General features: G+C 40.2%; 1 protein-coding gene across 7 annotated transcripts in view; it reads left to right on the top strand.

The window, feature by feature from the left end:
• PLXNA1 (plexin A1) overlaps nt 1-14,250 on the top strand; it is a 452,635-nt gene that overhangs the window by 378,350 nt on the left and 60,035 nt on the right. For all 7 annotated transcript variants that reach the window (XM_039321819.1, XM_039321814.1, XM_039321820.1 and 4 more), the window contains one exon: nt 3,393-3,535. In XM_039321819.1, the coding sequence (XP_039177753.1) occupies nt 3,393-3,535 (143 nt within the window). The remainder of the gene's footprint in view (nt 1-3,392; nt 3,536-14,250) is intronic.

A 14,250-nucleotide genomic window follows, 5' to 3' on the forward strand; every position in this document is an offset into this window, starting at 1 on the left:
GCAAGGATATTAATCATAATGTTATGGTTCATAAATGCCCTAATTACAGGTAAAGTTATGTTACTAAACAAAAATCACAGTAACATGCTTTTTTCATAATGTTACAGAAAATTACTGCCTATACATTCTTGGTCACTCTGCTTTTTTTCACTGAAAGACCTTTTTCATTTGTTTTTACAGTCAGTGTGGTACAGTAAATGTCAGAATGGGTATAAGGGTACTTATATTCAGACTTGCTTTGGGTGAGACAGTATTATAACTATAATGTCAATGCTGCTAACATTGGATGGTCTTGCTTTGACAACAGATGGAAATACATTTATTTTTCTCTTTCCCTTTTAGAGTTAGATGATGCTGGGAGTGGGGATGTGGATGAGAATCCAGTTAGTCATAGCAACAATAACTCAGCCTATTATGCCCAGAGCTGATAAAGATTTGGGGCTGGAGAGCTGGGGAGAAAGCCCACCTTCAAGCTAATTGGGGAATGTGATTAATGACTATTAATTGGAGGAGGGAATTGTACTTTGCTACTTTGTGGGGGGGGGAATTCAATTTTTGGCTTTTACTATGTAGTGCCGATGCTTTGTTTCTCAAATAAAAGATTCTTTAAGGTTAACAATGCCTTGAAGTTCTTTTAAAAAGTTTCATCTGTCAGGACCATGACATATAATACCTGGAGTGCAAAAATTCAGATATCTGGGATTTTGTGGCTCTATAGCATGGGTTCTCAACATTTCAAGTGCTATATCTCCCTAAAATAATAAATACATTTCTGCAACATCTCCCTCTCCCATTAATAGAATAATTTCACTGGAGTTAAGGTTAAGTAAGAAGTAACTATACCACTTAACATTTGAAATTAAATCTTTATATATCACAGAATTTTTCGAACACCGTGATTGCTATCATGCTCTTGCCTCCTCCTAAAGCTAAAATAAATTCTTTTTCCAATCATGAATCTCACAAAATCTCCTTAGCGGAAATGTGTTAAGAAAGAGAAAAGGCTGCAAAAATCCTGCCAACTGCAATGTTTCTCAATATATCCCCAAAATACATTGAGACAGATTCCTCATTTTCTTCTTTTACTTCCTTAATTTGAGCCAGTGAATGAGACTCTTCACTGATAATTAAGAAGCCTACACGTGACTGTTTTTAAATAGTCTTCTGGGGGATCCTTGTCAGTCTGGGGATCGATTATTATCAAACCATAACTGCCCACTGCAGACTTGTGCAGGCAAAGCAGGGAGCAAAGCTGAGACTGACTTTCAACAATCCTTCCATTTGCAAAGCAAGCCAGCAACTGCCTTGCACAAAGTGGGAACAAAGCCTAGAGTGAGATCTGTTTGTGTTCCTACTTTGCCCAATCAGAATGTACAACGTTTTGGAATCGCCACTTAGAGTTGATCATTGCACTTTGGGCAGGGGGCTCACAACTCACAATTTGAGCACACCTGCCTTTCAGTATCTCAGCATTACTTAGAACATGAGAAATAAAATGTATATTTGCTTTGAGAACAAGCTCTAAAAAATTAATGTTAGAGATGTTGCTCAACAGCTAAAACAGCACAGTAAAACAGAAAGTTATAGGTGAACATTATATGTTATCCTAAAAGGGATAAGAATGGATCTTTTCCACCAATATTAACAGCCTAGAATGTTGTTGCCAAATAACGAGTAATGATCAGATTTGTACTGCTTCCAGTTTTGTTACCATGTTATATGAACATGAATAGGAAGCCATTCACCATGATTTAAGACAAAAACCTTTAGCATGGTTTCCTCCAGGTATATTGTAATTGTAATTACCAGAATTCCCCTGTACCATTGGCCATTCTGACTGGGGAGTCTGATTGGCAGGGCAGCCATCATATGGCAGGTAGGTCAATGCTGATTTAAAAAACCTAGGAACCAGGTTTATGCTGTAAGCTTTAGATACTGCTTTGAGGTCAGACGAGGCAATTTTATTGAAGATTTTGTTTAGTACAGTTGGAAGGAACTTAGCAAGATTTTAAGAGGAAAAGTTTTAAAGGAAGAGAGAGGTCTGCTTGTGAAAGACATGGGTCTCTCATTATGTGACAGACAGATGCTGAGAAATTGGACAGAATACTGTTTCTGATCCTGCTGATAAAACCTAATTGCCCATTATCACCACAAGCCAACGCCTGGGGCTGTGACCCTGCCAACTGCAAGTTGGCCCAGAAGCTGCTATAGAAGCAGACTCCTAAAATTAGATAATAAAAAAGGAAGTTTGGGGGGGAAAAAAAGCCCTGTAGATAGAAATAGTGACAAAGTGATTGGAGAAGGAGGGAGGGAGTACAAGGAAAGGATTTTGCCTTGTCTTCCGTAGCTGGCAGATAAAAGGATCTGCTTTTAATTAAAAGCTGCAGTATCTTCCCTGCCTTTTCTCTTCTGTAGTCCCACTAGTTACAGATAAGATAGTGTGCCTTTCAAACTGACGGTTTGTTTTTTTCTCATCAAACTGATCAGCCTGCAGCCCTCTGCCATTTCTAGCTTCCTTTTAAAGTGCCATTAATTTGATTTTTTTCCCCCTGCATTCCTCTCCTCCTTCAACTAAAGTCCCCCTCCCCAGCTTTAGAACTCAAAAGCAAACAACCTGGTTTGTCGTAGTCGAATTTAAAGCTGTAGGGTGTGCCCTATTTTTCTTGTGAACAACCCAGCCAAAAACTATATTCCTACAGAAGAGAATATCTGTAGCTCAGAGTTGAACTGTGGAGTCTTTGGTGCCCTCTGAACTTAGTAGTTTGCTTGCAGACATTTCATTACACCCAACTAAGTAATATCAGTGCGAGTCAGGGCCAGGTTTCCTCCTTGTTTACATAACAGGGCAACCTACTGTATATAAACAGGAAGCAAACCCCATTGATGATATTACCTAGTTGGGAATTGAAACATCTGCAAGCAAATGACTAGGTTCAGAGACCACCAAGGGCTCCATAAGTACTTTATCACTGAATGGTTGTTCCATTTGAAAGATGGGAAAGAAGGGGACAGAATCACTTTTCCTTTGTCTAGTCTAGTCTTCCTTAAAGAAAAAAATCTGCCTTGATTTTTTTTTTAGTATCTTTTTGTATATAAGTTCAAGTCAAAGTTCACACTGAAGTATTAGTCCAGATCTACCACTTTATTCTTCAGTGTCAGAAGGCTAAGCTATTTTCATTGAAGAAACAACTACTGGTTGAGTTTTGAGACCATGAATCCTCTAGGTTCTCTTTTCATAGTTAAGTAAGTTATGATGCCACTTTAATGAATTAATTATATTTCCACTTTAAATAATATTTTAGCTGACAGTACAATTGGTACTATTAGTCCATTGAGTTCTTGAAAGGAAGGTTTATCTGGGCACCTTTTTTAATCTGCTGTTTCCTCCCCAGCTTTTGCTGAGCTGCAGACTGATATCCATGAGCTGACCAATGACTTGGATGGGGCTGGCATCCCCTTTTTGGATTATTGCACCTATGCCATGAGAGTCCTCTTTCCAGGAATAGAAGACCATCCTGTCCTGAAAGAAATGGAGGTGTGGTAATGGGTGTATGTGTGTCTGCTTGGATAATCTTTAATGTTGCATTAATTTCTTGAGCTTTGTAGGGTTAGGCCTTGAGGAAGAAGGATTTGTTTGTGTTTTTTTTGCTGCAGCGGTTCTCTCTTATAATAATATCTCTATACTCTTATATATATATTTTGTGTGTGTATTATTTGTGTCTATTGATGTTTCTCTGCTTTAGGATATTGGTTTAGACTAACCTGAATGATCTCAAAATCATCAATATCCCATGATTCTTAATTTCCCATTATCCATAAAGATTTGCTAAAGAAGGTACATTCAAGATGTTGATTCTTAAAAAAGCTTAAGGGATTGCTGGTTTTAGAGGCCAAGTAGTGTGGATATTGGTGGGATAACTATAATATTCTCACCAAGGAAGGTTGTTCGTAATGTTCCATAATAAATCCATACTTTGAAAAGACTAATCTGACAGTGTTTCTTAAATGCTGGATCCAATCATAGGCATTTTTGTATTCAGTGGAGGTAGGTATTATAAAACCCCCACAGAGAATATGCCAATATTGGATCAATCAACTCTAAAAGTCTTCCAGGGGTTTCAAACTGCAAGTTCTTGAACCCTAGCCCTCACTGCCAGGGACATGATTTATGAGCTTTATGATCAAATATCCATATGATAGCAGATTTTGGCTTCTGCATTTATAGCTGGTTCGAAGATAAAAAAATGATTTTTCTGGAGCACTTTTTCAGGGGGGTCTCCTCTTCCTATAAAATATGGCACATAAAGATTTTGCAAACATGACAAACATCTTGTCAAGTAAGCCTTTTAGTTTTATTGAAAGAGAGCTGAACATTGGAGAAATTGACATGAACCATGGTAGCTAGCAAAACTGTGTCTTACATAAAATTTGAACACCCTCCCTTCCAACAGTCATGACTGAGCCCTCACTAAATCACTCCTGCTATTGCTTTATTCTTGTATTCCTTCTAAACTGGGGAGCATGGAGACTAATTCAATTATTATTGCCTTAATTGTAATGAGAATAAGAAGTACCAGTTCTACAGACAGCATTGCTTGATAGCAACCTGGAGAATTGAGGAGCATCTTTTAAAAATGTTAATAGATAGGTCAAATAGGGTAAGCAAAGAGGGAGCCATAGGAAAGCATTAAGTGGATCATAAAGTTGTTACTAAGGTCAGTTCAAGTAGTAAGATTTTAAGCAAAGAGTAAGAGAATGAAAATTAGTTAAAGGCAGAGAACAACAGAAGCCTCTTGCTGACAGCAGAATCTACTTGAAAAGTGGCACAATAAAAAGCAGTTAAATTTTAAAAATCATTCAAGTAGATGTTGTCCTATTTTGGTGTTGTCCAGAGAGCAGTTTGTACAGCAGTGCTTCTATGACAAGGGCATTACTGCCATGTCCATCAGTCTCCTTTGTGAGACTACAACATGTGGTTCTTTCTAGTTGTATTGTCTAAGAGTAAGCTTCGAGTGTTTGTGGATTTTTGCTACTTTGAGCAGATTTTTTGTTCGTTTGTTTTTTCTTTGGAAGGCATGGATTGCTGAGCTGTTCTTTGCCTCTGGATTTCACTAACCAATCCATTTAGAATTCTCTCTAAATGATTTCTCCAGCACAGGAGATGGAGAATCCACCAATGGGTTTAGACCAGTGGTTCTCAACCTGTGGGTCGGGACCCCATTTGGGGTCGAACGACCATTTCATGGGGGTCGCCAAACAAGGCTGTCTGCCATTTTTCCCCCTTTTCTTTGGCCACGCCCCTGGCACCCGGTGATGTATAAGTGGTTGGGGGTCACCACAACATGGGGAACTGTACTATAGGGTCACGGCATTAGAAAGGTTGAGAACCACTGGTTTAGACTGTGTTCTTGCCCAATCAGATCAAGTCAGCCAAAGTTGCCACGCCTCTCCTGGGCTAGAGGATCCCAGTCTTGACTTGATCTTGCCCAGGACAGATGTGCAAGTTTGGCCCTTAGGCAGGTATAGTCTCCATTGGTGGATTTTCCATCTTTTGCTATTTACCAGTTTTTCTGAACAGTGCTGGGTTCAGCGCTGGGTTAGGATTGTTCTTTTCTTTCCAATCCCCCCCCCCACCTTCTTTAGTTTCAAGGAGAGGCTTAGGAAAGCCCTTTCTTGTGTTTTGTTACCTTTTGGTTTTGTTTTCCATCCCCCCCAGTCATTCCTCTGGTGAGTATTTCATCCCTCAGAGGCAACAATAGTTGTTTTTGTCTTTTATATTTGTTTGAGTGCCTTCCCTTGCCAGAGCCTGCGGCTGCAGCTCCTGGGGGGGGAAGCTTGCAATCGTGTGCACAGGCCAAAGGGGGTGATGAAAGTTCAGCGCACTTCAGGGAGGTTTCTCTAAGGCTTGTGTTACTGATTGTTGTTGCCGGGACTGCGGCTGCAGTTCTGGAGTCCTTGTGGACACAAATCTTCACTAGTGACGACCGGGGGGTTGTGGCTGCATTCCCAGCATTCTATTGTGTGCACAGGCCCAAGAACAACAATTGGGCCTCAGCGCGGGTCAGGGAGGCTTCCCCGCGGTTTTCAGCTGCTTTTCTGGTTACCGGAGCTGCAATTGCAGCTTCGGAGGTCGGGCAGCCCGAATACTTTACCTGGCTGCTGGGGGGCTTGCAGCTGCATCCCTGGTCGCCGGACAAGTGCGCGTCGTCTCCCGATTGGTTTTTTTGTGAAATCGGCTGGCGGCTCCATGAGGTGGCAAAAATATTCGGGCTGCGCAGACGAGCTCTGTCTCTGTTCGAAGGTGGCGACAGCGCCCCTGGTGATCGCGATCATCACCTTTTTGCCCAGTGAATCTCAGAGCCTATAGGAACCCAGCGCACTTACAATGTAGTGGCCTGTTAGCCATTTCACACTCGCAGCTGCCATTTTGTGAACACTAGAAACTTTGCACTAGGACCCCTTCGTCCTGAGGAAGGGGTCCCTCCCTCCACCCCAATCTTAATTGGGGAAATAGTCTCAGCAAATTTTCACATTGGAGGAATGGCCGCCATTTTGGATCTGGCCGCCATTTTGAGAATCATTAGTTCTTTTTCTCCTTCATTGGCCAGCCTTTATTTGGGGCCTGCACTAATACTCTTACCTGAACAGGATTACTAGGCCAGAAGTCCACTAAATTTGTATCACCATCTTGGAGGTCTTGAATTGGTGTCTCCTTCTCAACACACAGCATTGTGGTTCACACATACTCTGTCTTAGCTTCCCCTGTAGGATTCCAGGTGTACTCTTTTGTGCACCTGGGTCTATCTACAGGTTTTAAAAATCTTTGGATTCCAGGTGTACCCTATCGTGCATCTGTGCTGTCCACAAGATTAGCAGTCCTTGGATACCAGGTGTACCCTATCGTGCACCTGTGATTATCCATAAACAACAGCAGCAGTTTCTGGATTCCAGGAGTACCCTATTGTGCTCCTGTGGTTATCCATAAACAACAACAGCAGTTTCTGGATTCCAGGAGTACCCTATCATGCTCCTGTGGTTATCCACAGAGAAGAAAAGCAGCTGTCTCTGGATACCAGGGGTACCCTATCATGCTCCTGAGATAATCCATGAGGATGGAGGATACTGGCTCTTCCAAGAAGGGAGCTTCACCACTTTCATCAGCCTCTAAAAGGCATAAATCCTCCAATCAGGAGGCTGCAGGCAAACTCTCGGCCAAGGCCAAGGCCAAGGTCAGATCTGCAGGCAAAACCTCTAAAAAGGATGAAAAACAGGCCAGTAGGAGACAGCAGGCTTTAGAGAGGGAATTCTCTAAAGCACAAAGACAGGCCAAGACTGAAGCCACTCAGGCTGAAGTCCCTTCCTTTGATTTGCCACTGGGACCTTCTGCTTCCCCTCTGACGATTCCTCACATATTGGACTACTTCTGGAGGGTCTGGAGAGGGGTTTGGCTCCAAACACACTACGCAGACAGGTCACTGCTCTTTCCACCATACTTACATGTGAACCTGCAACTTCCCTTGGTCACCATCCCTTGATCCGCTCGTTCATCAAGGGTGCTACTAACACCAAGCCCCCTGTAGTCCATAGGTATCCCTCCTGGGAACTACCGAGGGTTTTGCAGGCTCTTACCAATTCACCCTTTGAACCCCTCAAAACATGTGATTTGCGATATTTATCACACAAAGTAACATTTTTGGTGGCTATCACCTCCGCGCGGCGGATTTCCGAATTAGCTGCTCTCTCCACTAGAGATGATTTGTGCATTTTTCACCGGGACCGAGTGGTCCTTCGTCTTGATCCGACCTTTGTTCCAAAAGTAAATTCTCTATTTCACAGGACTCAGGAAATCGTATTACCAAATTTCTGTCCTAATCCATCGCATGCTCTGGAAAGACAGTGGCACCTGTTAGACGTCCGCAGAGCACTCTGTTATTATATCTCGCAGACAGCTGTCTTCCTCACTACCGAGGCCCTTTTCGTTTCCTATCATCCTCCTTCTAGGGGCAGGAAAGTGTTCTCCTCCACGATTGGCAGGTGGATTAGGGCTTGTATTGCAGAGTCGTATCGGGCGGATTCAGTGCCGGTTCCAGGGTGCATTACGGCCCATTCCACCCGTAGCGCGGCTACTTCCGCGGCCTGGGCCACTCAAGCATCCATTGAAGAAGTTTGCAGAGCAGCCACATGGTCCTCTCCGTCACCCTTCGTTAGACATTACAAAATTGACAAGTTTGCCTCGGCGGAGGCCTCCTTTCGCAGGAGAGTTCTACAACAAGTACTACCTCAAAGTGCCACACGGGGCAGGCCTGATTCCCTCCCTCAGGGACAATAGGCTTTGATATGTCCCATTGGTGGATTCTCCATCTTCTGTGCTGGAGAAGGGGCGTTGTCTTACCTGAACACCTTTTCTCAGCACTGAGATGGAGAATCCACTCCCACCCTAGTAGGTTATTAGGCCTAGATCTATGTTTATCAGCCAACACATCTTGCTGTCAGTCATGGCTTCGCCTGCGTCGAGACTGGGATCCTCTAGCCCAGGAGAGGCATGCAACTTTGGCTGACTTGATCTGATTGGGCAGGAACACAGTCTAAACCCATTGGTGGATTCTCCATCTCCGTGCTGAGAAAAGACAACGCCCCTTCTCATTAATTAGAGATTGTCTAAAGAGTAAAATATAATGCATAATTTATCTATCTATCTATCTATCTATCTATCTATCTATCTATCTATCTATCTATCCTAGATAGGATTCAGAAAATTTTCAAAATTTATTACAAAATATTAAAAGGTAAATGCTGTGAATACTGAGAGCCAATGTGATGTTGTGGTTAAGGTGCTGGATTAAAAACATGAGACCCAGGTTCTAGTCCTTCCTAAGTCATGGAAGCCAGTGACTTTGTTTATTTGGTTTATCTGTTTCTTTGGGCCATTCTCCCTCTTTTAGCCCTAGACCAGGAAGTCGAAAATCATCTATCTATCAATTGATCCTGGATCATCATGGTAGATTACATTTGTTAACCTTCAGAAAAGAAGCCTTCATTTGCAGTGGACTATATTGGATTAATAATTACAGTAACAATTGCAACTATGAATACACCAGGTGATTATTAGAGGATAAAAGCATGACCTTGCTTTCTTCTGACATTTGGGGAATCCTTAGAAGACCTTTTCTTGAAGATCTTGACAGGAAAGAGACTGCCATAAATAGCTAAGTCTATTAGAGTTTTAAGGGTTTATATATCACTATTATTTTTTCCCTTAAAAATTGTACAAAAAGCAATTGAAGGCAAAATGCATTAATTTCATTTACAATTAGTCAAAAAAAATCTATATAATTTAAACTCAAAAGAAATTTAAAAAAGGAAAAATTACATACAATTTCAGTTCTTCTACACAATCAAAAGCAGTAGAATTGCCTTTATAAAATCATTGCAATTAATTTTTGAGCAACAAATTAAACTGAGACTATACTGAATAATATTGTCCCTTTTTTTTTCTCCAATGCTAGCCAGTTCAAAGGCTGAGAAGCACATTTCTCTATAGACTGTCAGGACACAATTCAGAAAAAGGGACTAGAATATTGCAAAATGTGCTTCCAAAGTCAATCCTACAATGACCTGATGGTACCAAAAATCTAAGAGGGCTAGGCCAACTCCATATCTGGCTTTTGATGAAGATAGTTCACCAAGAGTACGACAGCTGCTTCAGTACTGCACAGTATTTTGCCCAGTATAGGGTCCAGATAATTATCCAGACACACCTGGAGCTGCAGTGCTACCTCCTGTTAGCTATTTTAATTTTATTTTAATCAACTAGTAGGGGCAAGCTGAATAAGCACATGGTACCCATAATTCTCTACACACTCTGCCTACATCCTTCAGATCTACAAGCTGGAAAGAATCCAAGATAACAGGATAAGCAGCTGCCAAAGTTACCTCCTTTTGACTTGCTCCATCCCTGAAGTCCCAGTTGAGATAGATCTAATTAATTTTCTCTGGAAAGAAGGATGCAAATTATTTACTGGGAGTTACTGAGTATTCTGGCTCCTCCTACTCTTAAATCTTGCTAAAAGGAATACCTCACAATATGAAAAGCAATGAAAACAAGAAATAAATACTCCTTGCTGCTTCAGTTGTTATAAGTTAGGCCTCCAGTTAGACCACACTCTATCCAGCTTGATAAGTTAAGATTTCCTCTAGGGCCAGAGTTTTAACAAACAAGGTAGAAAACTCATAAGCATATTCACATGACAATCCAGATCTACCTATTGTCTGCTTTGAATTATTTATTTAATCCTCTATCCATATAAAAGTTTACATCAGCCACCTTTCTAGGTTAAGATAGTGATATGTCCTTGATAATGGAGTCATAAAGTGCCTTTGCCTTAAGGTTGTCAACTCCAGACAAACGCAGTCAGATTGCCAGCTCCAAGCATAGGCTAGTATACACTCTGCTCTATAAATGGGGACAAATTGATTGGGAAATGTCCATAATTTCAGAGAAGGATATAAAATGCTGAGCTTTGGGGAAAGGGAAATCTCACCATGATTATCTTTGTATTTTTTTATAGTTCTTAACATTTGTTTGGTCCAGAATGGCTATTACAGAAATTATGCTAGATTGCTTGTATTTATTGGCTCTGGCTTCTTAAGTTTCCATTTAAACTGAAAATATATATTATAGTACTATATATATATAGTACCTTTCCTTCACAATGCTAGTTACTGACAGTCTGTTATTTTATAACAGTTGAACTGAGGATCATTCTATGATGAAGAGTGGTGGGAAATCCAGAACAAACAGAAGTAAATTGTTCACTCAATATTTTCTAAATTAAGGAGTTTGTTCCCATGAAATGAGATGAGCCTTGTCATCCTTGCAAAGATATTATGCAAAATCTATAAAAGAATAGGTTATTTGTCAGTATTGGTCATTATGACTCAATATAATATTGAGCAGGCTTGGTGTGGTGAAAACCAGTTGCTCTGAACATGAGCAAGCAAATAAGAACAATTACTTTTATGTATGTTCTGCTGATGTACTTCTCAGATGCATCTGTCTCCCCATTGGTGGGAAGCCAGAGGCAGGATCAGAGAGAGAGAGACTCTCATTCAGCTATTTGGTTCTTAATAAAAGTGTTGAGATGCTTCCATAGGATACATTTCCACGTGCTACTCAGAAAAAGCTTTGGTCATAACTGACATAATACAGGTAGTCCTCGGCTTACTGTACATACATTTATGTAGTGACCATTTGAAGTTACAGTGGCACTAAAAAAAGTGACATGGGTCCTTACACCTACAGCCATCACAGGATCCCCACAGTCACATGGTTAAAATTCTGACCTTGGCAACTGGCATGTATTTATGACAGTGGCCACATCCTGGGGTCGTGGGATGCTGTTTGCAACCTTCCCAGTCCAGCTTCTGGCAAGAAAAGACAATGGGAAGAAGCCAGATTTGCTTAACGGCCACATAATTCACTTAACTACAGTAATTTAACTTAACAACCGTGGCAGAAAAGGTCATAAAATTGGGTGTGACTCAATTAACAACTGTTTTGCTTAGCAGTAGAAATTCTGAGCCCAATTGTAGTCTTAAGTCAAGAACTACCTGTATCATTGTTGATCCTTGTATCATTGCTACTGTCCTGTACTGCAGACTTGGCTGATTCGGTTGGATTTGTTAGAGATGGGACTAGTTTCTAGCACATTTCCCTGACATCCTCAAACTCCTAATTCCCTGTTTTACCCAATCCATTACTCTCTTTTTCCCAGCCTTTATGGTGTTCCCTTAATTTAGCACAAACTGCATCACATTTTCCTGTCAAGAGCAAGGTTGCTCTGGATAGGAGGAATGAAGGATGCCCTTATCATCCCCTCAACTGCTGACCTCTCAGATTTGATTTGGCTTTTGGAATATAGCACATTTAGTGGTAATTACAGAGGACTGATGCTTTTCAGTATACATACAAAGTCTGCCTATTATAGTCAAGCACAATCAATGCTTCTGTGATCAATTTTTATCATATTACATGCAGACTCTCCACCCTGCTATGCACATTGTTCTTCTGGTTTGAAAACCAACTTTTATTTTTAATAAAAAGTATCTTTGACATGAGTGCATATCTGTATTTGTCCAGCATCCTGTCACTGTGTATAAACATACACATATACCCACAAACATATTCTCTACCCAAATGTAGGCAAAAGTTGGAAGGGATCGTATATAGGTCATGTAGTCCAATTCCTGTTCAGTTTAGGAATCCACTAAATAATTTTTGACAGGAGATCACCCATCCCCTTTAATTACAAGGTGTCTTTAAATGTTTTAGGGAGATTGTTTGACTGCTAAACAGCTTTTATTGCAAGAGAATTTCTTCTTATATTCAACCTTAATCTCATTTCTTTCCGTTTTCAGTTCAACACTATTTGTGCTGCTTTCAGCTCAACAATAGATCAAGAATAGATCTTGCATCTAATAAACCTTTAGACATTTATAGATGGTAATCAATCCCTTCTCTTTTCCAAGCTAAGCGTATCTAACCTTTCTAAGAGTTTCCAGATCCCATATCATCTTGGTAGCTTCCTTCTGAACTCATTTCAGCTTCTCTACATCCTTGTCTAAACATCAGAGAACTGAAAAACTGTTATATCCTGTTTCTGAATGCAAAGGTTCAGTTAACACATCCCAAATTAGTATAGGCCTTCTTAGTTGCTACATTACACTAGTACTTCTAGATCATTTTCATATGTGATGCATCAAGGAAGGCATCACATCAAGCCCATACCTATGTATTTCATTTTCCTACCTGTAGCACACTAGCCACAGTTGAACATGTATTTTCTTGATGTATTTGTCTCCGTTTTCAAACTATAATTTTAATTGTGATTTTGGTCTATAAGGTATTAATCTCCAGCTTGGTGTCATCTGTACAGTAAACTGAATAAGCATAAATTGCTGGATTCTTTAAAGCATTTGTAAATTGTTGCATGTATGGGGCCAAAAAGAGCACCCTGGGAAATTCCTACTTTGTATTTTCCTCTAGAACAATACAAATCCATTTAAGTGTGATTTTTCATCTGTGATTCTTCAGCCTGTTGAAAATCCACCAAAGTATAGTACTGTTAAATATACATTTATCTGTCTTGTCCAGAAGAATATAGTGAGAAGCCTTGTTCACAGTGCTCTTTATTAGTTTACCAGAGTAATCGCTCTGTCATTAAAAAAAGATAAATTTAATCTGAAATGACTTGTTGACAATCCCATGCTGGCTCCTAATAATGGTAGCATTATTTTCTAAAAAGTCGCATACACAGTGCTTGATAGTCTGTCCTAATGGCTTAATCGTAAAGAGTCCACTCCTCCCACTACCCCTTCTCTGATACCAAGTTGGTCTTTCTCCAACCTTCTAGCACCTTACCAGTTCTGTAGGAGTTTGTAAAGATTACAGTAACAGTTCATTTATCATGTAGAAATATAATTCAAATGACTCTGAATTCTTGAGTTTTTTCAAGATGAGTTCTTAATATACTTTTCACTCTTACACAGAATTGTTACACAGTTATGCATTATTTCTAATTTTGTTTATTACCTTCCCATGTAAAAGACCATAATAAAGTCTTTTATTATGAACATACTCTAAACTTCCCTTCCAGTCATGGTTTCCATTCCTCCTAAGCCCTATCTCATTCTGAGTCTTAGCTTGAATGAAATAGAAAAATGATGATTCCGTTCTTCAACTTTGAGCTATCAGTTTTTCATTGTCTTTAGTTAACAGCCCCATTTCCTTTTCCTAAACATCTCCTTTTTATTTTTCATCTTGTTGGACAGTTTTCTGTTCTTTTATATCCAGTTCTTAAAGCTTTTCTCCTTTTCAGGGATCTTATTTGTCCCTGTCCTGTTGTGTTTTTTTCTGGATTCCCTTTACCTCTTTGACCCAAAGGTGCTTTTTCAAAAGACAACTGGACTTTCTTTGTTTTTCCTTGGAGGTGTTTTGTTTGTCATCCAAGAAGCTTCTTTAGTTCTGACTGAATGGTGGAGAATGGAGGATTTATATTCCTGCATTATTATATTCCTTACATTCTCCATAAATCAGTCAGAACTGAAGAAGCTTCTTGGATGAGAAGTGAAACATCTTCAAGGAAAAAATAAAGAAAGTCCAGTTGCCTTTTGGGAGTAGCTTTGGGACCACCATGATCTGGATGACTGGGAATCTCCATAGACATGTACCACTTTGACTTTTTTGGATTT

This window comes from Crotalus tigris, unplaced genomic scaffold, assembly GCF_016545835.1.
Source record: "Crotalus tigris isolate CLP2741 ecotype Arizona unplaced genomic scaffold, ASM1654583v1 scf7180000023829.5930981, whole genome shotgun sequence".
Classification (NCBI taxonomy): Eukaryota; Metazoa; Chordata; class Lepidosauria; order Squamata; family Viperidae; genus Crotalus; species Crotalus tigris.